The sequence below is a fragment of the Pholcus phalangioides genome, unplaced genomic scaffold (genome assembly GCF_987345545.1).
Source record: "Pholcus phalangioides strain wild (caught in Gottingen) unplaced genomic scaffold, Ppha-v1.0 ptg000039l_1, whole genome shotgun sequence".
In the NCBI taxonomy this organism is placed as follows: domain Eukaryota; kingdom Metazoa; phylum Arthropoda; class Arachnida; order Araneae; family Pholcidae; genus Pholcus; species Pholcus phalangioides.
The window spans coordinates 18,957,540-18,984,103 of NW_028301625.1; the positions used below are offsets into that span (position 1 = coordinate 18,957,540).

The following is a 26,564-nucleotide window of genomic DNA, read 5'->3' on the forward strand; positions in this document are numbered from 1 at the left end:
GTTGAGGATAGCGATCAGATCTAATCTGAACATTTGGCAAAACGTCAGGTGTCCTCACAGTATGGGAAGGAGAAGACTGTTCTCTGCACTGTTTTCCAATGATGTTTCAGTCTCTAGAGAAGGCTCAGAGATAGTAACGGTTGAAAACTGTGTATCAACTGCATTTTCAGGCGACGGAAATGGATCATGGCTCGGTGAATCCATTTTGCCAAATGGAAACTGGTCTTCAAAAAACTCCACATCTCTAACAATTTGCACCTCTTCTGTTTGGGGATTGTAAATGCGATAACCCTTGGTTTCATTGCTGTAGCCAAGAAGGATACCATCTCAAGCTTTAGGATCCAGCTTCTTTCTTTTACACTGGGGGATATGAACCATGGCTCGACATCCAAAAATGCGAAGATGCAATATGCTATGTTTTCATCCAGACCACAGTTCTTGGGGAATGCGTTTTTTAGAGCTTGTGTAGGACATTGGTTGCAAATGTAGGTAGCTGTCAAGACAGCTTCGGCCCAAAACACAATGTCCAAATTAGAGTTGAAAAGCATTGCACGAGCAGCTTTCATCAAAGTGCGGTTGAGGCGTTCAGCTACTCCATTCTGCTCGGGTGTATGTGGTACAGTTCGCTGATGCAATATTCCAGCATCTTTCAGAAAACATTCCATTTTCCCAGAGACATATTCTCCACCATTGTCAGAACGTAAGACTTTGATTTTTCTTTCCATCTGATTTTCGACAAATGTCTTGAATTCAACGAATTTGTCAAAAACTTGATCTTTAGACTTCAGGAAGTATACAAAGCATTTGCGAGAGAAATCATCAATAGAAGTAAGAAAATAACGAGCTCCACCTTTTGATGAGATTTGTGCATGGGGCCACAGAGATCTGAGTGAACAAGTTCCAGAAGATTTCCTGCACGTGTCTTGCTTGATTTTGGACAGGATTGGTGGTGTGATTTTGCACGAACACAAACATCACAATCCTCAAAATCAGATTTTAAATCACATTTGAAATAAAGTGACTTCTGCAACTCTCTTAGGGAACGAAAATTAAGGTGACCCAGTCTCCTGTGCCATAACTGACAGGTGTCTTGCTTCATTGAAGTGGTACAAACAAAGTTTGTTTCATTATCAAGACGATACAGTCCATTCACCTCTGTTGCAGTTGCCAAAACAGATGAACTGTCAACCATGGGTTTCTCTTTCAGTATCCTGCAACTGGTCTCATCAAAGATGACTGATAGCTTAGGCTGACTGTGTACAAGTTTGCTAACACTTAACAAATTCAGCGCGAGTGTAGGCACAGACTTGACATCTTTAGCATGCAGTGTTTTTGAAGAACTGAGCACTATGGCGACGTCTCGGTGCCCTGTAACTGGCAATTTTTCACCATTGGCTAGACGGACCTCTTTTTCGGATGATACATTGTGTGAAATTGGCAATGAACAACTGAGATGAGTTGATGCACCAGAGTCTATGAACCATTCATGTTTGTCAGAGAAACCCGCGGCAAAAAATACAGAAGAAACAGTTGCTCCAGAAGCAATTTCTTTTTCAGAGCAAACTGCATTAGCAGAACACTTACTTTCAGTTGTCTGGCAATTTTTCCTTTTTGGTTTCGAGCAGGTCGTAGACTTGTGTCCGCGCTCATTGCAATTGAAACAACGGATTCCTTTTGTAGCACTGGCAGGTTGCTTTTTCACGAAAAACGCGGAATCCGATGGCGGTTTCGGAACTTCAGTTGCGTCTTCCAGCAGCAGGCTTTTCACGAATGAAGTCGTGATTTCTTGTCCAGATCCGCGAATACCCAGGACGAGAGGCTTGTAATAGTCTGGTAATTTCGTGAGCATGAAACCACCGATGACGTGGTCGTCCAACGGCTTGCCGACGTTTTCGAGTTGTTCCGCGACGATCGTGAATTTATTCAGGTATTCGTCTACTGTTCGGCAATCGTGAAAACGAATGTCCAGAAGACTCTGATACGGGCCTACCACACAAACAATACCTTTATCTTCGAAGGTGTCATTGAGCAAGTCCCATGCTTCTTTGGCAGTTTCACATTTCCGCGTGATCGTTGCAGTCGCAGGCTTGAGAGACAAGTTGATTTTCGCGAGAGCTCGGCGATCCAATGCGTTGTCGATTGGTTCGGTTCCCGGCACAATACAACTCCACAAACGACAGTCAATGAGGAAGTTCTTCATGGCGAATTTCCAATCGGTGAAATTTTTCGGACCTTCGAGATGTTTCGATTCAGGCAACGTGCCTACGGCAAAACTGGTGGTCACAGTCCTGGAAGTCGTCGACATTGAAAGCCTCAGAGTTTCCAATTCCCGCCTGAACGCTTCGTATTCTTCAGCGGTCGCCATGTTGGAGAGAAAACTAATCGGCGCGAGAAAGATCGTTAAAAAACATCGGAATTCGCGAGTTTGTAGTCACAAAAATAATCTTATGCGGCTGGGCCCATAACCTATTAGGATGAGTCCGTGGATCAATTACGATATAGTTTTATTACACAAACATTACTACAAACTACACAACACGTACAAGGACGGTTACAAGAGGAATAAGAACAAACAGTACACTGATTAGAGTATAACAACCTATGTTATAGGTGCTGCCATCTATCAGACATTATTTACACTGACATATTTCACTGTTGTTATTTACACTAACAGGTTTTTGTTCAATTCATAATAAACCAGCACCCCACACACAGCCTTCTGACAACTTTCATAAAGTTTGAATAATTATAGATTTGCCTAGATCTTCATCAGGAAAATTTTTCTTTGGCTGTGCAAGTTTAATGTAATTTTCGCATATTTCTATCTTGTGGCAGTCAAAGTTCAACTATTTCCTTAAATAAGGTTTCTCCTACGTCATTCCCTGAACATGTTTTCATTTTGCCTTTGAGTTCCGTATTACCCTTTTATTTACAACTGAGATTAACGAGGATAAGGTAGTCAGTATATGGATTGTTTCAAGTCTGTCATCAGACAACACTAATATTAGCTAATCTTGACACTGCTTCAACTTCTAAGTTCAAGTCATTCATGAAGTTGATTCTGTATCTTTATTTTCCTTGGTCGTGAATTGTTAAACTTCAACATCTACAACAGGGTGAGGGTTATTCACATGTTCACATTGAGCAAGAGATTTCAAGCCTTCGATACTATTCTCCTTTGCATGTTAACCATGCTTTTCTTCTAGAATCCTTTTGTCTTGACTTGTTAATGATCCATCTTCCTTAAGTAATATGGAATATTAAACTTGTGTTCTCACAGCTCACATGATACTCTAATGCTCTTTCCAACAGCTAGCAATACTAACAGAAGAGTGTCAGAGTACTGTTGTATATTCTTTTCACATATAGGTTCAAACACCTACTTTGCAAGCGCATGTTTGCTCTGGAAAAGAAAAAGTTGAACTGCATTAATTAAAAGAAATTCTTACAAGTTCAATTATGTTGGGCAAAATAGCTCCTAGCAAATATGTATTAGTTAAGCCAAATGCTATGATCGCTTCACCCCATGTTGTTTAAATTACTATAAAATATGAAATATAATGATTACAACTTACCAGTGCATGAAATAATGTTCTTGAGACACTTCTGGAGTGTCCTGCACAGCCAATCTATAAAAAGTTTATTTCTGTCTTGAACAAAAAGTTGAAAGCGACAGTCTTGCAGTGTTTCTGCCGTAGAACTTTCCCCAGATCCTACCACAGGTGGGAGTTTTACGTGATTTTGAACCCAACTATACCAAGCTTTACATTTCTCAGTACAGCATCTTTTGCCAAATCAGAAATTATAATAATAGTACTTCCATTAGGATTGAAACACTCTCATCTCATGAATTGTTGCAAGACCTGCAGGCCCGGACTTAAGCAGGTGCGAAGGGTGCGGTTGCACCGGGCCGCAAAATTTATGGGGCCGCAATTTTCCTGAAAGAAGAGAAATCCTTTTCTTCTGGAATCTGAAATATTTATGAAAAATTTAATTTTTTTCCCCTGAAACACTTACATTTGGTGGGAAAAGAAGCAGCTTCCAGTTTCAACCCCAATAACATCGAAGCGCTGATAGGCATTCCAATTAGTGGAGGAATTCCGATCTGCATATGCGTAAACTTGTATTGGGATCAACCCTCCCCTCCTCAATATTTGTAATACTAATGGAAACATTGGGTTTTATAGACCCCTTCCTCACCAATATTTTTTGAGCCCTTCCAATATTTACAATGAGGGCCGCAACCAGATGTTTGGCCAGCTGTGGGAAAGCACGCATTTTGGCTTTTGGCTCTCCTCTCTAATATTGAAGAAGAGGTTAAAGCAGTGATTCCCGATTTGGGCGTTAACGCCCCCTTGGGGGTGATGGAAAGTTCCAGGGGGGCGGTAGAAGCTACGGGTATAACATAGGATCCTATGTGTTAGATTGCGTTGGGGGCGATGGGAGAAAAAAACTGCCAAAATATTTCGGTTCGCAACTCAGGAAGTTCGTAAATCGGGGAGTAATTATATACATTTTTTTTTAAGGGGCCGCAATTTTTTTTTTGCACCGGGCCGCGAAATTATTAAGTCAGACCCTGAAGACCTGGCACAGGAACAATTCGGTTCATGAGAGCGCAATTGCACATTTAATTGCAATACTTGCTGCTCCGGAGATGAAAGTTTTTCCATGAGGTTACTGCTGACACTGTCCCATATGTTTTTAATATATTTTGGTTCTGTGACAACAGATGATTAAATTTTATATCAACTGAAATGATACCATTGATCTTAAATTGTGCCTCTACTTGATAAAACCAGATCTCCGGTTTATCAGTCCAGGAGGGAGAAATCTTTATGCTTGCTTTGTGTGGCTCCGGCTGTGTGCATATTGATGTTGTGTGCATGTTTTCTGCTTCTTTTTCTCTATCTATTTCGTTTATAATAGATGGTAAATAACAAGGAGAGAAATACTTACAAAACTCCTTTTGGTTTATTTTGAACTAGAGTGTGGATTACTTTTTTTTACACTTACTCAATTCAATTACACATGACATTTGGCATATAGAGCTAAAGCCTGCTTTTTCATTAATTTTACAATGCTGCTACATAACTACTTAATAAGCAAACCCTGAACAAGAAAAGTCGAGAGAAAGTGGGAGTAACTAAAAGATACTTCCATGTTACAAAAAAAGCTCTAATATGATTGGTTAATTGAAACATGGGAATGTTATTGAATTTTCATTATGTTTTAATGTCTGGGCGCCATTCAGTATAAAAAATAAACCAAGTCATGACGCCCCGGTTTCAATCATGTACATGAAAAGCAGTAAGCAAGAGATGATTGCAAAAAAAATTGTTTTTCTCCTTCATTGAAATGAGAAAAAAATCTGTCCAAAAGTTTAAATATTTTAAAGGGGAAAATGGCGATCATGACAGCATATTAGGAAATGCTCAGATGAGGCAAAAGATTATGGTATGGTATATAAGTTGTGTAAGCTGGATTAATAGTTCTTACTTTTGGGAAAATTTTGTGTGTGTTGTAACTGTATTGATCCCAATCATGGGTTCAGAGGCTTACACAGGACCTACCTTTGAGGAGGCACAGATTTGAGAATTTTGAGTGACTGACCCTCTCTAAAAACAAATATTAACAAAATTTGAATAAAACACTATATTATGAGATTTTTTTCCTATTACAATTTTTTGTGATTTCTTTAAAATTTTTGATGGCCTTAGCATGGGCTGCCTCTGTATGAATTCACAGTTACCACACATTTGTAGTTTTAAAATAAAAGTAGGGATCCATCTCCTGGAAACTTCTACACCACAACCTTTTGCCTTGCGTAAGGCTTCTCATGAAAAATTCGAAGATTTTCACAATATGGAGATATGCACCATCCAGAAGTTCCATGGTGTATAGAGGGCTGCAACTTGGGGAGGGGGGGGGGGAAGCAGGTGGGCACAAATTTCACCTTTTAACTTTTCCTGCAACATTATAAGGGGAACGACTCAAACTCTTAGATACAATACATGCTACCATGTCTGTGAATTTTTTTATATTTTTATTTATTATAAGTAGAGCCCGGATTATAAGCATATGCATATTTTGGCCTTTTTTAGCATTAATTAATTAAAATGCATAAAATCAAAAAAATTTTAGAATAAGTGCATATTTTGAAGGTTTATTTAAGATCGCTCAATTTTTTTAAATATAATTTTTCAAATATTATTTATAATATTTTCATAACATCGGTTTTTTCACAAGTTTTTAATGAATTAATAGATATTTGTAAACAATATTGATAATATTCATATTATCAATATTATTTACAAATATCTATTAATTCATATATGAATATTATCAATATAAGATAATTATGAATATTGACCGTTTTATTGTAAGGCTATTTCTTGAGATGTGGCAAAGTGTTAAACTTTTTTTTTAGAAATAGTGTCAAAATTCTTTTGTTACTGGTATTTCATTACTGAGCAACTACAACAAACTGAAAATTAAAAATGCATGAATAAAAATATGTGGAAGTTATTTGCATATGCGGTATATACAGGGTGTCCTGTAAGTGCTATCACTGCATTTATCTCATCAACCGTCCGTCAAAGAGATGATTCCAGTTTAAAAAATGCTCAACAGGAGGAGTTCAAAAATTATCCTGTACCAGTTTTGAGAGTGAAAATACAGTGTGTGACAAAATAAAAAATCTAATAAAAATAATTTATGAAAGAACATTGTTCAGTGCGGGTAAAACAGTTTTTCTGCATTTGACGCTGTTTTTTCCCAAACTTTTTTGAATTCAAATATCTCTGTGAATATTTCACTTAGAAACATGGAAATTTTTTTGTTGGCATCAGGAGAGAGAAGACAACTTTTTAATTGGAAATTAGAGCACAGGGGGACCATATAAATTTTTTTTATTTTGTCACACACTGTATTCCCACTTTGAAAACTGGTACAGGGTAATTTTTGAATGCCTGTTGAGCATTTTATAAATTGGAATCATACCTCTGTGACAGACGGTTGATTAGATAAAGGCTGTGCTAGCACTTACAGGACACCTGTATGTATATATATGTGTGTGGGGATATTTTCTTTGTAAATGAATACATATGCACTAAGTAATAGAAAAAATGCATTTTAAAAACACGTCTTTTTTTGCATGTTAATTTTTTGATGCATATTTTCTCATTTTTGATACATATTTTGGAATTTTTAACTTTTTCACATTTTTAGTGCATATTTTGGGATTTTTAAGTGAATATTTTGGCAATTTTAAGTGAATATTTTGGCAATTTTAAGTGAATATTTTGGCAATTTTAAGTGAATATTTTGGCAATTTTAAGTGCATATTTTGGCAATTTTAAGTGCATATTTTGCACTTTTAAGCGCATATTTTGGCATTTTTAAGTGTATATTTGCATATTTTTAGAGCATATTTTGCTTTTTTTTTTTTAGTGTATATAATCCAGGCTCTAATTATAAGTGTTAAGTAGTGTGTGTAAATAAGAATTTAGACAAAGCTAAAAAATATTCATTTTTCCTATATACCTGTCATAATTTTATGGATTCATCAAGACATTTTCTTTATAGGGAATATTACCACAAAATTTCAAGAAAGTTGAAAATCCTGAACTAAAAGAGATTATAGGAATCTGCATATCATCAACAAAGGAAGACAGGTATATTGTGAAAAAATATTTACATAATATATTTTTTGTATATGTAAACAAAACATAATTTAAAGCCTAACTTTTAATATCAGACCCACAGTAAAAGACCTGCTGCAGTACGAGTTTTTCCAAGAAGATCTGGGTCTCAAAGTGGAATTCGTCAATAAGGAAGAAAGCATTCAAAGCTCATCCAATAAAGTTGAGCTTTGGCTTCGTCTGATAGATCCAAAGAAAAGGAAGGAAAAACATAAAGAAAATGAAGCTATACAATTTGAGTTTGACATTGAAACTGATAATCCTGATGAAGTTGCTCAAGCAATGGTAATTGTTTCATAATGTTTTTATTCACCATTTCAGTATACCACATGTTGAATGTTAAGATTTTATTTAAACCATCTTATACAAAACCAATGAGTAGAGGAAAACTTTAGAAGAAATTTCCTAACCACATTTTTTTATGTAAATCAATCACACTAACACTAAAGACAGGGGATCATATATTTCTATATTAGCAATGGATAGCTGTCCAAAACCTGTCGCCGCTTGTAACAGTCGGGTACTTTCCTCCCAGGGCTTCAGAATCAGATTTTTATTTAATTTGGCAGAGCCAGTGCTAAAGGTGGGAGTATACAACTACAGTATGAAAAAAAAATTAGTGAGATGGTGTTGTGGAAAACAAATCATAGATATATACTTAGGCAGAGACACGAATAATTATGCAAAAGGAAAAAACATTTACACAAGACTGGATTATTCAAAGCTCTGATAAATTGATTTCAATTTTACAATTTTCAGCATAGAGAAGACAATGTCTTAAACAGCAGTTAAGAAAAAATAAATTTGTTTAAATTGAAGCTTAGAATCACTTAGTACTTTATTAAAATTGGAAATACCATTTCTGAGCAAGTAATTATCCCGAAAAGATCTGCAAGTTGGATACTCAAAAAACATGTTCCCATGTTTCACTATTAGACAGATTACAAAAAATGCATCTATCCAATTTATTTCTCAGTCTGATAGCTGGCAAACCAAAATGAAGCTGTATTAATAAGCTTAAAATTTCTGAGTTGATTAATAAATAGTCGTCCATACATGAAAATGTTTTAATTGATCTATAGCGCACTGCAAAATAGCAAGCTTATAAAAATGCATATCATCTTGTTCATTTCGCAAAATAGACCTTTCTAACTCTTGAGGTATGTAATGCTTGATCGCGGCAGAATCAATGTTTAGTTTTAAATAGCTGTAACCACTCTCATCTAAAAGATTCCAAATTGTTGCTAGCCAATTGAATTTGGTATTGCAGTGATTTAGAACATTGTTGTATAGGTTTTTATGGCAAATTTTTGGAAATCTATCTTTTCATGTTTAAAATTCACAGAACTTGAGCAAGAATGTTTTCATTATGACTGATACCCAAGGTTTTTCTAATTCAATATGCAAGAGATAACTGGGAATATATTTGGACAGAGCTAAAAAGTTTTCTGAAAAAGAGTGAAAAAATATGTTGTAAGTCATCTAAAAATTTTTATGCCCATACTGGAGCCCTATAAGAGAACTGATATAATTTACAAGTTAAAGTGTTTCAATGCCACTTCAACTGAACATACCTTAGCTTTGTCAAGATTGGCCAAGAACCCTTCAACCCAGGAAATAAAAATGAAAATTTGATCTGTAGAACTATATTTTTTCAAAAGCCTTCCTGTTCTTTGGATAAAATATTTTTTTTACATAGCCAATGTAAAAACGATTAAACGGTTATTTGAAATTGTAGTGAATAATTTAAAAACACAAGAGACTAAAGAAATTTGCCTAAAATTAATAGGAAGGGGCGGGGTCACCTTTCTTGAAAATAGGAAGAATTATCATTTCAACCCATTCTTTTAAAATACTCGAGTTCACCATGAAACTACTAAAAATTCAAATCAATAGATCCTCATCCAACCAAGGTATGTTTTTTAGAAATTCATTTTTCATCATTACAATGAACTTTTACATTTTTCAGACCATTTAGAGCACTATCTTATGGTGATGGGGGCAGGGGTTCAGCCTAAAATTTCCAATCTGGTACCCAAAAAAGGTCTCACATGGTCCCCAACTGTTTGGTTAAAGTCCCAGCAATATGAAGCTATGGGAAAACTCTTCCACCCTACCCAGTAATGGTATCCAATGTGGAATAACTTGTACAGCAAGTACCATCATAAATTAGCAGCCTGCCTGCTTCTTTGGTTCTACCCATTGGAATCTGTATTTCTTGCCCTCAGAACATACTCATCTCCCTCTTCCCCTTTTTAGTTGAAAAGGACTTGTGCATGTTTATATCTTGTCAGTTAAGTATGCTATATTAGTAATTATATATGTGTGACATACACGCTGGTGAGAATTGATTGCTGTACATTTTTCAAAAACACCTTGTTTTATCACATAAGCAATTGCATTGACTATTATGTGATAATGTACATTTCAGAAGGTAAAATTAATTTTGTACACGAGGGTTGGGAGATCACCTTCAAAAGAGAAGCCCCAATATCCCATCTGGAACAATGTCAACTAATCACCTTTGAATGCTGTTTTTGATCATTTTCTTTCATGTGTATGGTTCACTTATATAAATACAAAGGCAAAATGCCCAAGGAGGTTGCTGAAAAGAGATGCCCATAAAAAATGTGGGTGTCTAATACATCTAGACTGTAATAAAAATACAACAACCAAATAAGAGCAATATATATAAAATAACATACAGTAACCCAAAAAAGAGTAATAAAAAACCAATAATTATGATAAAATATACTGTCAAAAAAAAAATTCTGGTTGTCTTATCTAAGTATCTGTAGCTTCTCAATTTATCCGAGCATGTTCATCATATTTCCTTTGAAACGTGTCAATTGTGTGTTAGCTTACCCCAGGGGTCGAGAATTCTATTTCATTTATTCACACCCATATTTTAAAAAAATTCTCTGCAACATCACAACTTAGAGTTGCCGCTTACCAATCGATACTGGTGTTCCCCTTGTCAAAGCAGTCGATTGGCAGTGTATTAATAACTCATGGTCCATCCTGTCCATTGTACTAAAAATTTTAAACACTGCAATCATATCTCGCAACACCTGCATTCTTCCAATGTGAACATATTAAAAAAAATCAAGTCTCTGTATCTCAAGTCCTGTGTGCCATAAAGACCAACGGGTAGCTCTACCCTGCACCCCCTAAACCAAGTCTATCTCCCTCTGTAGGTATAGTCTCCAAAACCTTGCGACAGCAATTCTCAACCATTGCTCTGCGGCTGCTCCAGGACAATAAAATAAATCAGTAAATCTCTGATAAATAAATGATAAAAAAGAGGCCTGCTGGGCTATGCCACAGGAATTCGGTATTGAAAAAGGGCTCCACAAAAAAATAAGAGGTTGAGAACCACTGCCTTTTATGTGACATACTCCAATCTAGGATGAACTAAGCCTTCTTTGCATTCTCATGAAGTGATCCTTCCAGAAAAATGGAAGGATTACTCTATAAGAACGCAAAAGACACCTTCCGGAGAATGAAACCATAAATTCTGTATGCATTTTTTGCCAAAGCTGAAAAATGTTCAGAAACTCACTTGCCAATGAGAATTCTAAAATCGGTGATCCTAATTATATCCAGAATAACTCCACTATTAAACTTGTAAGTGAAATATGGGTTGTTTGAACTAAAATGAGCGACTGTGCGCTTGGTTAACACTAAAAGCCATGCTCCAGTCTTATGCCTATGCTGCAATGATATTTGAGTTTGTCTGAAGCCTCTCCCTATTGCTTTGATTCTAGACGACTACATAAGCTTATGCCATCTGTAAATTCGCTCATAATCTCATCGATATCTTGATTGAGCTGTATGGATAAAAGTGAAAAAAGACTAGGACCAAGGATACTTTCTTGAGAGAGACTACTTTTGGCTTGGATCTATTTTTGTTATTTCTCCCCTCAGAGATCATGAGTGTGGTTTTGAACCATCCTGCATATGAGTTGTTATTTAGAAATAAAAAGATACTTTTTTCTAAATTTCTCAAGAAATACTACACAGAATTTAATACAAGTCAGTACAGATGCAGATTATATAAGGCAGCAATGCATACAACAGTAGACGTACTCACTCCTCATTGTGGATAATGCTTATATAAGCTGCAATGTCCAAAACTGATGCAGCTAAATATTCCCTGGTACAAGGCTGATAAGAGTTATGTCTGCCTTTAACAAATATGAAGCTCACATAGCAAGCTATTATACTGAACGAAGACAGTTGCTGAGTCTCTGTAGCAACCATACCTACTCTGACAAAACAGTTCTTTGCTTCTTTGCTCTTGAATGGTTCTCATAGGTGGTTGGCACTTTGCAATGGCTGTCATTAGTTCCCAGACATGTTCAATTTGATTCAGGTATATATATATATAGTTTACCAATCTATCCAGCAAATAACCACATTTTAAAAATCTATTCCTCTAGTCCCAGGTTGAAAATGCCAAATATATCTCTCAATCATTCTTGAATGTCCTTGCCAAGGACTTTTGGATATGCGTATCTGGTCTCTTGAAAATTTTTCTCAAACCTTTAATTAGCTATTTTCAGGTAACCACCATTAATAACAAATGGAACATTAATAGCCAGAAGTGTAGGTAAATACATACCTACATAAAAGGGTACAGGTGGACTTGTGTCCCTTTCTGAGGTGATCAAAAAAAAAAAAATGGTGAAGAAAACTCAGATATAACAAAATAAGTTATTTTACTCACTGAATGGAGGTTGTTTCTCTACTATCCTTTTTGAAAATTAGAACCATGTTAGCAAGGTTCCAACCACCCACTTGTGTTTGCACAAATGAAATGTTTCATTATTAAGCTTCAAAATGTACTGTGGTTGCCTGTTTGAGAGAGATGGAGTATAACAGAGGCTGGGAGGGGGCGAATCAATCAAAATTTTAACTTTTTTATTTAAAATGATTTTATTTTTATTTGCAATTGCCAACTATTTATAACAATATATATATATATATATATATATACACACACACTGCTGGCCACCCAAATTGCAACACCAAGAAAGACAAGAGATATCGCAACAATATTTATTTTGTAGATAACATGTTGCCCAAGCATCAAATGATTAAATTTATAGACTTCTGAGAAGTGTGGTTCCTGCCAAAATCAGTAGCCAGAGTAGCCGCCATTGTTGGAGATCACCGCTGCCACACGCCTCGGCATTGATTCAAAGAGACTTTGGATGTGTTCTTGGGGTACAGCAGACCAAGCAGCTTCCACGCGTTGCCAAAGTTGATCTGGTGTGGCAGCTGGGGATGTAATTTGGGTCAATCGTTGAGCAACCATGGACCACATGTTTTCTATCGGCGAAAGATCCGGAGAGCGAGCTGGCCAGGGAAGCAATTCAATCTGGCAATTGACGAAGAACCTTTGGACAATGCATGCCACGTGGGGTCGCGCATTATCCTGTTGAAATATGGCTGTGGGCAAGCCCTGAAGGTAAGGAAGGACAACTGGCTCCAACACCTCGGAGATGTAGCGCTGGCTTTTTAAAGTACCGGCAATGCGTACTAGAGGAGTGCGAGAGTGATATCCAATACCGCCCCATACCATAATACCCGGTGCAGGACCAGTGTGGCGGTGCATAACGCAGCTGTTCAGCATCCTCTCTCCACGGTGTCTCCAGACTCGAATCCGACCATCGTGGTGTTGCAGACAGAAGCGTGACTCATTAGTAAAGACAATTTCATTCCATTGTGCCGTCCACATCCTTCTTTCATCGCACCATTGGCGGCGGAGATGTCTGTGGTTCTGCGTCAAGGGTAGACGAAGCAATGGACGTCTTGCGGACAGACCACTCTGCTGTAAACGGCGTCGAATGGTACGCGCAGACACTGGATGATGCGGTACAGACTGAATGTGCTGTGCTATGGTTCGTGATGTGGCTGAGCGATCCATCACTGCCATACGCACAATACGCCTATCATCATGTGAAGTGGTGCACTGAGGTGGATGCGATCGAACACGTCGGTCCGTCGTACCCTCCTGCATCCAACGATCACATATCCGCATTACAGTTGTTTGGTTTCGTCTAACACGACTACCGATTTCCCTGAAAGATAATCCACAATCTCGGTAGGCCACTATTCTTCCTCTGTCGAACTCGGATACTTGATCGAAAGATGATTGCTGTTTTCTACGAGGCATAATTGATCGTTTTTTTGAAAAAACCACAAGAAAAACACAATTGCCGTACTTCAAATCGTCGAAATCTCCAAGCCTTAAATAGCGCTTTGAAGTGGCGCCACAGGCGCGCGCGATGTGCGTCTGCGCTGAAATTCTAATCATTTGCATATCTCACCTCCGCTAATGCATGTTGTAAATTTCATATTATTTGCATGCTTCCTTCAGGGTGTTGCATTTACGGTGGCCAGCAGTGTATATATTAATAATAAGTATTTATTGTTTAACTATAACTTATGATATTAAAAGATGCTACAAAATTGTGTTGGTTCTGCACACCTATCTACAAATGTATAAACAAAAACAGGAATAGAATAAAATTAACACAGTCTGTTTAAGCTGATTACCATATTCTTTTTGGCGTTGTCTGGTATACTGTAAAAATTATGTGGCACCAGCTTTTTGAATGTTGAAGGCTGGGAAAAGTCAGGTTTATAGTATTTGATAGAGAGTATAGTTTAGGGGCCGTTCAAGTATTATGTCATCATCGATGGGGGGAGGGGGTTTCCGATTTGCTGACTTTTGATGGGGAGGGGGGTTGGATAGTGCTCACGTCATCAATCACCCTTTATGAAAATATGAAATTTATTGATGGCATCTTACTCGGTGTGCCAAAAACTAGAAAACCTTTTGATAGTTTGTTGACACTTGAAGTAACATCCCCCCCCCCCATTAATAAGTGCCCTACAAAGCCACTTTAGTGATCTCTAAATGTTTCGCAGATCCAAGTGATCTGGAAATGTGGCCAGGCTGCTTAAGTGCTCTGTAATTGTGCTACGCATCACTCAAGTGATCCATAATTATATGTTGCGGATCACTTAAATAATCTGAGAATGTGTCGAGAGTAACTTGAGTGATGTAGAACCGCATTGGGGGCCACGTAAGTGCTCTAAAACTACGTCACATGTCACTCAAGGGGTGTCATGCCCAGGTCATTTAAGTGATCTGAAAATGTGCCACAGGCCACTTAAATGTTCTGGAATTGCACCACGGGCCTCTTAAATGTTCTGGAATTGTACCACGGGACACTTAAGCAATCTGTAAATGTGCCACTTAGTTCATTTTTACAAAATTAGGTTTGCGAAGGGCAGGCCACATCAGATAACCCCCTGGGCCATATTTGGTCCGCGGACTAAGGGCCTTTATGCGATATATCATTATATGGCTTAGAGGGTGTGTCGCAATGAATTTATTAAAAAGAAATTTTGAGTTCTAGTTTTCAAATAGCATTGGAGTTAACAGAAATTGGTTATAATACATATAAGAGGTATTTTTCTTTCGAAATTTTGTTTTTTTAAAAATATTTTTTGCATTAAAAAATAAATTTCTGATCGTCTGGGGATCCCCACCCTCTTCCTTCAAATAGCATTAAAATTAACAGAAATAGATTATAATAATATATAAAGGTATTGTCTTCCAAAATTTCAAATTTTAAAAAAAAATTATTTTTTTTGCATTAAATAAATTTTTGCCCCCCCCCCCCCCGTTTACGTCTCTGATCCCACCAATATGCGTTTGGATTCAGAGGGGCAGAGCTGATGACGAAATTTTGCTGACAAGGGGGGTCTGAGTTTTGCTGACGGGGGGGGGGGGGTCAAAAATGGCTAAAAAGTTGCTTACGTAATACTTGAACGCCCCCTTCTGGTATTTGATAGTGTGTAGTTTATTGTATAAAAGCTGAATGATTAAGCAAATCTGAATAAAATAATGATTTTTTACTGTTACATAATTTGTTCAGGAATTCAAGACAAATAATTAAAATTGAGCATTTAATTAATAGCTCGAACTCATTTATCATGAACTTAATATGAAACACAGATACTGTATTTTGCATGCTTTTTCACATGTTCAGAGATAGAAGAAATATGTTTTCACTTTTTGTATCACAACATGTTTTACAGTGCAATTCTTTACTTATTCGCTCTGCTTATTCTAATTTTACAAACACTAAAATGGAATAACAATTATGCCTCCATTTAATCTATGTGAACAAATATATGCTTAGCATTTGACAGTTTGAGCATAAAGCTTGAGTTAATGTAGTTTGTGAAACAAAGGATTTTCAAATGCAGAAAACATCAAAGTTCAAATCAGCCAATTCAGTTGATTCTTAGATTACAAGAATTTAAGAATTGTCTGGAATCTGTGACTCAAATTTCCTGTCATGTCAGAAAATTATGTTATTCCCAGCATGCCAGCTAATTGGGTGGAATATGGCAACTATGCTGAACTATCTGTCAATTCCTGGAGTTTTTCCACTTGAATCTATCACTATTTTGGGAAATCAGTGACTTTAGGTTGTCAACAATTTCAAAATTAATTTCAATCTTTATATTACTGCTTATTAATCTTGGAAACCATGGAAAAAATCTCTGAAACCTCGATGCATTACATCTGAACTTTTATTGAGACCATATTCGCTGACAACAATATGTGAGGAAAAGGGGAAAATTCTATATACACAACCAGCATTTTCATAAGGGTACAAGCCATAATTTACATGAGCCACTGAACTGATTTTAGAATGTTCTTTTTCCCCTTTCTTTTATTCACAGATTGGTTAAATGTATAGTTTGAAATTATATTAAAACACAAACATATGAATTCTTATATAAATTTAAATGATACACATGTCTTAAGATTATGTTTGAAGCTTTATTTATACAGTGTTAATTTCACAAGTCCTGATAGTTTGAATTTTCATTCTGTGAATTAAGTTTCATTAAATTTACTTCAAATGTGTTAAATTTTCTGTACATTTTCAGGCTAAGAACAACATAATTCTTGATGAAGACATACGAACAGTTGCTATGCTTATACGAAATCAAATATCTTGTCTGACTAGAGAAAGAACACGTTATCGGAATAAACTTGCTCAGCAAACAGATCAATCTAATCTAAGTTCACAGAAACAATCATCCAGTATTCCATCTGGAAGTCAGGTACAGTCTAATGTAACAAACCAGCAGACAATTCAGCAAATCCAAGTATCTCAGCAGTATTCGCAGTCATCTGCTCAGCACCAGCAGCCTGAACAGCTGGCTGGTACCCAACAAAAAATTCAAGACATTTACCATCAACAAGTCATACAAAATCCATCTCAAAAGCAAATTCATTACCAAATTCAACAACAAGGTCATCTTCAAGTATCACAACAGTATATTAGTAACTCTCAACAAATAGATTTTCAAGCAAATTCACAAAGTCAAGCACCATTATTGTCAGAGTGCTCAGTTCAGTCCCTCCAATCCCAAAATCAGAATATTTCAAGTAATATACAGATTCCGTCTCAGCCTTTAGGGTGTCCACCTGTGGCTCTACAACAAATAACTCAAAGTCAGATGCAACCCCTCAACACAGGTACGCAAGGGCAGAATCAACCCAATACAGTTTCGCAATCTCAAACCTTGGCTGCACAGATACCCGTATCCCAAGCACAGCCACAAATCCAACAGCATTCTCAAATGCCACAGCAAGTAGTTCAACCATGTCAAACACAATTGCAAAATTTGCAACAGTTACAAACACAGCATCAAGTTACTCAACAAGTTCCAACCCAACAATCGACTCTTCAACAGCAGACACTGCAAGCTCATCAAAATATGCAACAACAAGCTGGACCACAAATACAGCAGCAGAGTGTGTCACATATGCATCCTCAAGTTGCTCCTCAAATGCAAGCTCAGCAACTGCAGCAACCGTCTTCTCACCAAATATCTTTACAACAGCAAGCAAATTCACAAGTGCAAAATCCACAGCTTGCTCATCAAGTTCTTCAACAAAATATGCAGCAGATGGAACAATATCAACAGTCTATGCATCAGCAAACTATTCAACAAGTAACAAAACAACAACATCAGCAATCTTCACAGCAAATACAATTGCAACAAATTTCTCAACAGATGCAAGCACAGATTCATCACCAAACTACTCAGCAAATTTATACACAACAATATCAACAACCAATTCAGCAAACACAATCGCAGCAGCCTGTACAGCAAACACAGCAGCCTGTGCAACAAACGCAGCAGCCTGTGCAACAAGCACCACAGCCTGTGCAGCAAACACAAGAAACTAGTCAGCAAACACAATCGCAGCAGCATCATGCTGTGCAACAAGCAGAAGCAAAAGGTCAAGCTGGTCAGCAGGTACCAGCTTCACATCCATCTGTCCAGAGCCTTCAAAACTCTGAAAACCAGTCTCATCTGATGCCAACATGTCAAAATAGTCAGTCAGTGCAAGGAAATCAGACTCAAGTAATAATAAATCCAGATTCTGTTCAAGGACAAAAATCTGTAATTTCACAGCAGCAGTCACAAATTCGATCTCAACAGTCTCTCGTACAACAGTTATGCTTGCAGCAAAATCTAAACTTGGCCCAGCTTCCTTCACAGCAACAAATGACATCTCAATTGCAACAATCGCAGGTTCAGAATCAATTTCATATAAATTTGCCAAATCAACAGATGCAGGTGGCTTCAAGCCATCCTTCACAGCATCTATCTTCTCCACAACCTACGCAACAGTCACCCCAGTCTGTTCAGCAAAACCAGCATCAACAAATCCAGATGCTGCAGGCTCAATCTATTACATCTCACCTTGAAGATGAGCAAAGTTCAATAGAGTCATGCACTCAGCAACAGTCATCACAATTAGTATCTGGTAGTTTTTTTCAGCAACAACCTAATCAAATCCAGTTTCAAACAGCAGGAGCAATTCATGGCAGCAGAAATTTATTGCAAGAAGAACCTTATCAGTTGTCAGCAAATCTTGGGATGACTTCAGAGTCTACTCAGAATAATTCGGTTTCTGATAATGATATTGGAATTCAGCAGGTAAAAAATATTCAAGACAATGTACAGGTATCACAGTGTAAATCATTTGTTTCATCAGAGCAGCCTCTGTCAATTTCTACCTGTCAATTTGAATCAAATAAGTCTGATCAAATATATTCCACTAATTTACAACAGTCAACAAATCAGCCATCCAGTATACAACAGCATGGGAATTTCTCTCCTCAGAGGATAATATCTCAAAATCAAGACCCAAGTTTTTTGAAGCTACAGGATTGTTATGCATCTGTCCATTCATCAGCCACAGCTTCTCCAAATGTCCATCCTGAGACGTCTCAAACACTAAAACCGTTAATGATACATCAACCTCAACATACCTTTTTCCAGCCCAATCAAAATTGTATACAAGAGGTTTTACAGCCATCGGCTGGCCATTCTGATAACACTGTTCAACCTAATCAATTTATTCAGCCTATACAAGAGTCTTCACAAGTAATGTCTTATGAATATTGTGATAATATTGAGCAGCAAAAACACACCACATATCAATATACTGCTGCTTATGAAAAAAATGCAGCTGCATCTAATATTAATTGTCAAAAATGTCAGCTTTTTCATTCAAGTTCATCAGATTGTCAAATAAATGAAGTTTTCGAAGAACCTTATTCAAGGAGAAACAGTCAACCACCTCCGCTTCATCAAGCAAAAGAAACTGAACAGATAGAATCTGGTACACATGTGCAGCAATCATTATTGGGCATGGTAAATAGCTATTCTGTGGAAACAGATTTATCAAGTAAGTTTTTATTTGTTCTCTTTCACACAACATTTATTACAGGGCAAAAAAAAATTATTTACAAGACTATCAAAATACTCGTCTTGATTATCTCTATTGGATTCTGCGGAAATCTCTGATGCTGCTTTTCCTTTGGGTAGTAGTACTGCCCCCAATCCCATAGTCTCCAAAGCAGAATGTATCAGAAAACTATTTTTCCCAGTACAATCTGCTTCCACAGAACAATCACAAGAATTTTGAGAAAGAAAAAATTCTTCAATATTTTTTACAACCGTGGGAATTTTTACTGCAGAACATTTTCAGTCATCTCGGAACTCATTGGGAAACATTCTGCTTTGGGGCTTGTAGTTAGTTTTTTTTTAAATCTGCAAAAACAAACACAAAAATACATTTATATGTACACAAGACAAAACAAAAACACAATCAAGCGACATGATATCCTTCCAGGCATATAATGTAATAGTTTTTTTAATGTTTATTTCCTAAGCTTTTTATTTATGTAATGAGCACATTTAAACAATAAAAAATTTCATTTTTAGTGTATTTTAAATAAATGCCATAGGTAAGGAGTTTCTAAATTTTATTTGATATTGATTATTATTTGATTCTGGGCTGCAACATCCCATGGTCCTAAAGTGAGATAAATTAAGATTATGGCGGAAAAGCTAAAGTTCATCTGTTGAAAGTTTGTAAAAACAAAATGATCACAAGTTATTATTTTATTCTTCACCGAAATAATAAATTTTCAAAGTCAGTTAATTAAATAATTTTTTTATGAAATTTGTTTTGAATTGTCTGGATTTTAGTATTGTCAGTATCTTGTTCTGTTAGGATTTCAACTTGTAGGGATTATGTGACCCGGAGCTTTCTGAAATATGCAGATCAAAACAATTTCTGTAAAAATGCTTTCTGGAATGAATCATAAAGCTCTTGGTAGGATTTGCATACGACAGCAATGTTGCTGATTTTATCTCATGAAAAACAGTTGTCCCAACATGCTCAGTAGATTTTATTGAATAGTACCATCAACCGTGACAACTTTTAAACATTTTTTTCTTTCAACTGATATTATACGAAAATGCTTCAAAACCATCATAAACCATTAGTCTTGATCTCCAGTTTCAGAATTCGTGGAAACGTGACAACTTAAGTAAACATTTATACATTAAAAAAATAAACAGCATTGGCAAAGTTACCCTGGAAATGGGGCGACTTTGCCAGCTGTGTTAAAACCACTGGAAAACAAAAAGTTTTTTTTAAATTATGAAAACACCTTACACATTACTATTAACTCTTTATTGCAAAGAAAAGTACACAGAAATAATTCAAAACATTAAAACCAGAAGGTTTAAAATTCACAACTTCAAAGTTCAAACAAAATTTTGACATTTTTGGTCATTAAAGGTAAATTTACCACAGTTTTCATAAGGAAAGTCAATTGTGTACATGATGTCTTGTACACTGAGTTTAGCTTTATCAGGTATGTTTGGGAGGTTAAAGAACTACACTCTGACTGTCGTACATAGATATGACAACTCAAACTCCCCATCTCCATAAAACTGAGTTAGCCATCAAAATGCTCGACACTTTTTTTCTCCAAGAACTCTATCACAACAAACATTCCAAGCTGCAGTTGTTTAAGAACTGTACCATCAATATCCTGGCCTCCCACGTTGACATTCATCATTTTATCATGTCCGTCTATAGTTGAATCATGTCCATCTTCACAGGGAAGAAGTGAGAACAGCAGGAGTGACTAACTCCTATCCAAGCTTTTCAGTGGGTTCTGCATCTTGCTCATAGTCTGATTCAAATGTGCCATATAAAGAAAATGCACAGACCATTACTGCTGTGATGGTCATTCCTTTGATTGTTTTTCCTTTTACGAGTTACCACATCAATTCTCCATCTTCTCTTCTGTGGACTCTGGCTGCAGTGCATTATCATCATAATTTGGATACCTACGGCCGCCCAACTTCATACAAATGCATCTTGGCATTTGAATGACCTCTAAAATTAACATGAAAAATGTGTATTTTGAAAAAAAGTATGCAAAAATTTGAGAAAATGGTATAGATTATCAAAGTTGACCAATTTTCACCAAGCTTCCTGTGCAAAATTGCCAGGTTATATTATTAAACCTAAATGCAACATACAATTTACATCTAAAAGCGATTCCAAAAGGGTGGTTATACGCTGTATTGCGCAAAATAAATAATTTTACTTAACTCTGAATGAATAGGAACTCCTATTCTACTAGTTGAAAACTAAAACACTTAAATACCTGTAAACAACCAGTGAGGCTGAAAACATACGAAAAAGCTATCATTCAATGTCTTCTCTGTGCAATAAAAACATTTGCTATTAAACTATTGGTTGGTTCAGAAACTTTGCAGGGTGCAAAACATAAATCTTTTTTAAAACTGGTGAAGTTGTCCCACATGGCATAGTTTTCTCGGTTGACAGTAGAGTCTTTGTTTGCTCGTAACATTTATGTACAGCGTTTTACAAAGTATGTTTCATCAATGGTTATTTTTGAGCTACTGAATTTTTTTTTTGTACAAAAACTGGTTTATTTTTTACTTTTTATGGTGAAAAATCTTGTATGATTTCAAATTTAATTATCTGGTTATTTTTTCTCAAGTATGATTTTATAAACAAAATTTGAAATGCAATTAACCCTTTAATTTTCAAACACTGAAAATCTTTTTTGACAAGTTATATAGAGTGAAAGGTGTGTTGAATGTGTCACTATATGTAGAAAAAAAAATTGTTAATATTTAAATAAAATGTGGAAGTTGTGCCAATCCAGTAGCAGTATACAAAAACTAAGCAAATGTTGCATATTCAGTTCAATTCAATTTTATTCATAAACACAGAAAATACAGAACAATATAAGTTGGAAAAAAAATTACAGAGAAGCCGAGAGAGAGATGTGGGGTTCTTACTGGCAATCACATATTTTTTAGATATTAGTTGTAAGGATTTTAGTTCAGAATTAGATAAAATAATAAATGAGAGAGAAAGACAAAAAAACAAAGAGAAAACAAAAGGGGAAAAAACTTAAAAATGACAAAATACAAAAATAGTTGTGGCAATTGCTGTGCAGCAACAATAGTAATTAGAAAGAGATTGTATGATGTGTTTTCTCTTCATTTTATTTCAACATTTTGTTGAATTGAACGTAATTAAAATTCAAAAGAAAAATAAACAATAATTAAAAAAATAAGTTGAAAGGGTTATATATTATGAAGGTAGTCAGAAAAAATTAAGGAGAGGTAACCTGTGGCAAATGGAAAGCAACATGATTTAGAAAAAGGGTTGGTAAATGCAAATTTTTCTAAAGCAATTTTCTATGTTAGTGATAGTAAAAAGATGTTTTTCTAGATTTTTGTAAAAGTGCATATAGATGCTGAGCTGTTAATAATTTCATTTGGTAAATTATTGTAAAAATTTGGAATCAGATAGGTAATATATTTTTTTACCAACTGTTTTTATTAATTTTTGGAATCAAATAAAAATGATTAAATCTTGGGGAATATATAAAGCTATTAATTAGGTGAAGAAAAATTTTTTTTTTTTCAAAATAAGAGATTTTAGAATCTGTAAATGCCGCAAAGGAAGGATATTTAATGAAAGGTAAAGCTCATGTGATGATGGACTATAGTTGCTAGTGATTAGTTTTTTTTGAATACAAATCAAAGGAGGTGTAGATTAGTAATGTATTCAGATCCCGAAATTGATAATCCATAAAACAGATGAGAATGACAAAAGGTGCAATATAATACCAAAAGAAATGAGTTGATACATGATTTGAGGTAGAAGAATCAATAGAGATGATGACCCTTTCCCATTTATTAACAAAGGAAGAAGAGTAGAGGTGGACATTTGTCACCCCCATTTTGAGAAACAATGTTTCCTCTTATGCTTGGACGGGGGCATTTGTGGCTTTTGACCTTAAGGGTCCAGATCCTATGGGGTATTGTATTTAAATAAACTTTAAATTTTTCAAAGATTTTAAAAATTAATTTTTTTTTTTTATTGTGATCAGAGGGGTGCCTTCCTTCCCCCTCCCTCCTAATTGAAGCTCAATGTTCATCATTACTGAGAGGTTTCATGCCAATTTTGTCCCGTCTGTGTATGACCAGAACTCATTATATTCCAACAATGTCTGTTGTCCTATTGATATCTAATGTTAAAAGAAAACATTTTTATATGTTTCAGGCTTCAACTTGTATCTGTTATTGCCACAGCTCAGGGTTGGCTACTTCATGAACAGGCCGGCCCAGTTGATCCGGCCAGTGTTTGAAATTAAGGCTTTTGCTGGTCCTTATATGCCGATCCCTATATATGGATCGCTATGACATTGATGTTTAAATTCCTCTGATTGTTAGGGTAGCCATAGCTAACCATAATAATTATTTTTAGCTATGGCTAATTATAAATCACTATAATTATCATTAAAAAATATGCCATTGTGACAATGATCCGGAATCATAGGGATCGATATATAGGGCTGGCCAGATCGCAAAGTGCCCAACTAGGTCGCATTTGAATTAGGTCTAGAATTTGAACTAGGTCACATTGTGAGCATAAAATGACCGTGGTTCTTCTAAAATGAACAAACTGCAAATAAATACAATTGAATGTCATTAAATGGAGTCACTTAACACATTTTACCACTTCACATGAAATGTGTATTCAGTCTCATTAAAGTAAATTTAAAAAAAAAATTTCTGATAACAAGAAACTTTGTCTCTCTGAAATAACTTCTTTAGCCCTTTTTATTTTCCCAGTAACAAGGTTTGACCCTGATGGAGAAATTTGCTTTCGGTTTATGTTGTAAGACAGTGCTTCTCATGGGCAGAGATATATGGGAGCATTAAGGGGTTGCAGATCCCCTTTCCCCCTTCATCAAAGATTTGTACGGTTGATCAATATATATGTGTATTGACATCATGTCCCACTGAAAGTTGCGAAATATAAAAATTGATTTCTTATCAGATGTTTTTATTTTCTAAATTCACTCACATTCCCACCCATTTCATTAAGAACCCCCATGGGGTGATGGCACACAGTTTGAAAACCACTGATATAAGAAAACAGTCCATCCTGGTTCAATTTGTAAAACGAGAAAAGGTCAAATAAAAATCACCAAATTTTGCCAAAGGATGTGCGAAGTTGCTTCCTCATTGCAATATAACCCAGCTGTCATGCTTATAACCGGCAATGTTGCCTACAGGGAACACATGAATTACATAGTGTGGAATAGTATAAAAATATCAATTATTTGTTTGTGGAAACGTAACTTTGTATCATTTTTTAAGAATACACATCAATATTTCTCCTCTACACTTGATATTCCACTCCAAAATCTTAGGGTTAACAATCGTCTTTGCTAGACTTATCAAAAAATAGGAGATGTGTACACTTTTGAGCCATCTGCTGTGGATTGTAGAAACTTCACTAACAGTTCACAATTAAAAATCAAACGTTTAGTACTTGCTTAAAAACATTAAGCAGAAATTAGCTCAAAATATAAAATGCCTTTATTTGAAAAATATAAGAAAACTACATTGCTTTAGAGCAACACTGCTAAATAAAGGGTTAAAACCATTGTGGGCTTGGGGGGGGGGGTGTTAAAATCCTTGTATTTACAGAGGGGCTGGGGGTTATTTTTCAGAAGTATTTCATTTGTACAATTTTAACATTCATATGATGTTTTGTCATGAGCTCTTTAATGTCATACACATGGCCTCCACATCCTGTATCAGAGTGGGATCTCTCTTCTGCCCAAGCTAGATTTTTAACATAGCAAAACCATAATGTTTTGTTATGTGGAAGACATATTTGTAATAAGGGGCCATGGAGAGGAGAAACGTCAAGACTTCCCAGTTCATCTGAACGGCATACATCCAAACATCAAGTTCACAATGGAGAAAGTAGAACAGGGGACCCTTCCATTTCTAAATGTTCTGGTCAGAAGAAAATGCAATAGACTAGCCCGTACAGTATACTGTAAAGATGCACATAAACAGATTTCTGCATAGGGAGTCTAATCACCAACCTGCTCAGAAGCAACTGACCTAGTCCCTAACTGTCTGGGCAGAGGTGGATTTATTTAGGGTTATACAAATTTTACCACTCTTCTCCCATTCTGCTAATTTTCATGGCCGCTCATTTATCGAATTTGCTGCCCTTGACCAAAACCCAGCTAAGCACTCCTGTAAATACGCCAATGTTTCTAGGTCGATCAAACCACAAAGAAGTTTCATACATGTTGGCTATGCACTCAATATTATCATTTTCAATATTTTTTTTGTGAAAAAGGAAAAAAAATTGTGCAAATCTATGTCATTTTCTGGAACTTTTCGTCCAACACCTGTCACAGTTTGATTAACTATGCCACATCCTTTCAGAATCCTCAAGCCATCCATTAAAGGTATTTGATCAACACATTGAACTCTTGATCTTGAATAAGTTGCATTGCTTAAACTTTGATATTTGTTCCAGTTACAGAAAACCCATTTTTTCTTTGCTCTCTATTATACATGCAATTAATTCTTTTCCTGAAATTTTGCTCTTTTCCTTTGATTATCATCTGAAGATGGGTTGTTGTGTTGCTTTCTTTAATTGACATCTCTGTCTCCCAAGCATTTGCCTAATTCTTTCTACTTCAACCAATCTCATACACATTATCCTGGTATACTAAAATACTTAGATGTGTCACTAATATTTCCGTCCAATTTATGAAGTTTCTAAAATACATGAAATATAAACTTAATCCTATATCCACATCCGTATTTTTTATTACTTTCAGCCATACTGGCAAATCAAATGTGTATGTATCGCAGATCTTTAAATATAAATCCAGAAACCATGCAGAACACAATCTTATAAAAATATGTGTCAAACAAATGCTGCTTCAAATGAATACAGGATATTCTTATTATGAACTCAGGACTTCCATCTCTCTCATCAAAAGCAGTGGTGTAGCAGTCAAAATTTTGCTTACATTGTTACCTATTCTCCTAAATGACTTTTGATCTTCCAAAAAG

General features: G+C 35.9%; 1 protein-coding gene across 5 annotated transcripts in view; it reads left to right on the forward strand.

The window, feature by feature from the left end:
• Positions 1-26,564, forward strand: part of Wnk (Wnk kinase) — a 375,788-nt gene that overhangs the window by 187,533 nt on the left and 161,691 nt on the right. For all 5 annotated transcript variants that reach the window (XM_089253910.1, XM_089253912.1, XM_089253913.1 and 2 more), the window contains 3 exons: positions 7,585-7,673; positions 7,757-7,985; positions 16,683-19,506. In XM_089253910.1, the coding sequence (XP_089110036.1) occupies positions 7,585-7,673; positions 7,757-7,985; positions 16,683-19,506 (3,142 nt within the window). The remainder of the gene's footprint in view (positions 1-7,584; positions 7,674-7,756; positions 7,986-16,682; positions 19,507-26,564) is intronic.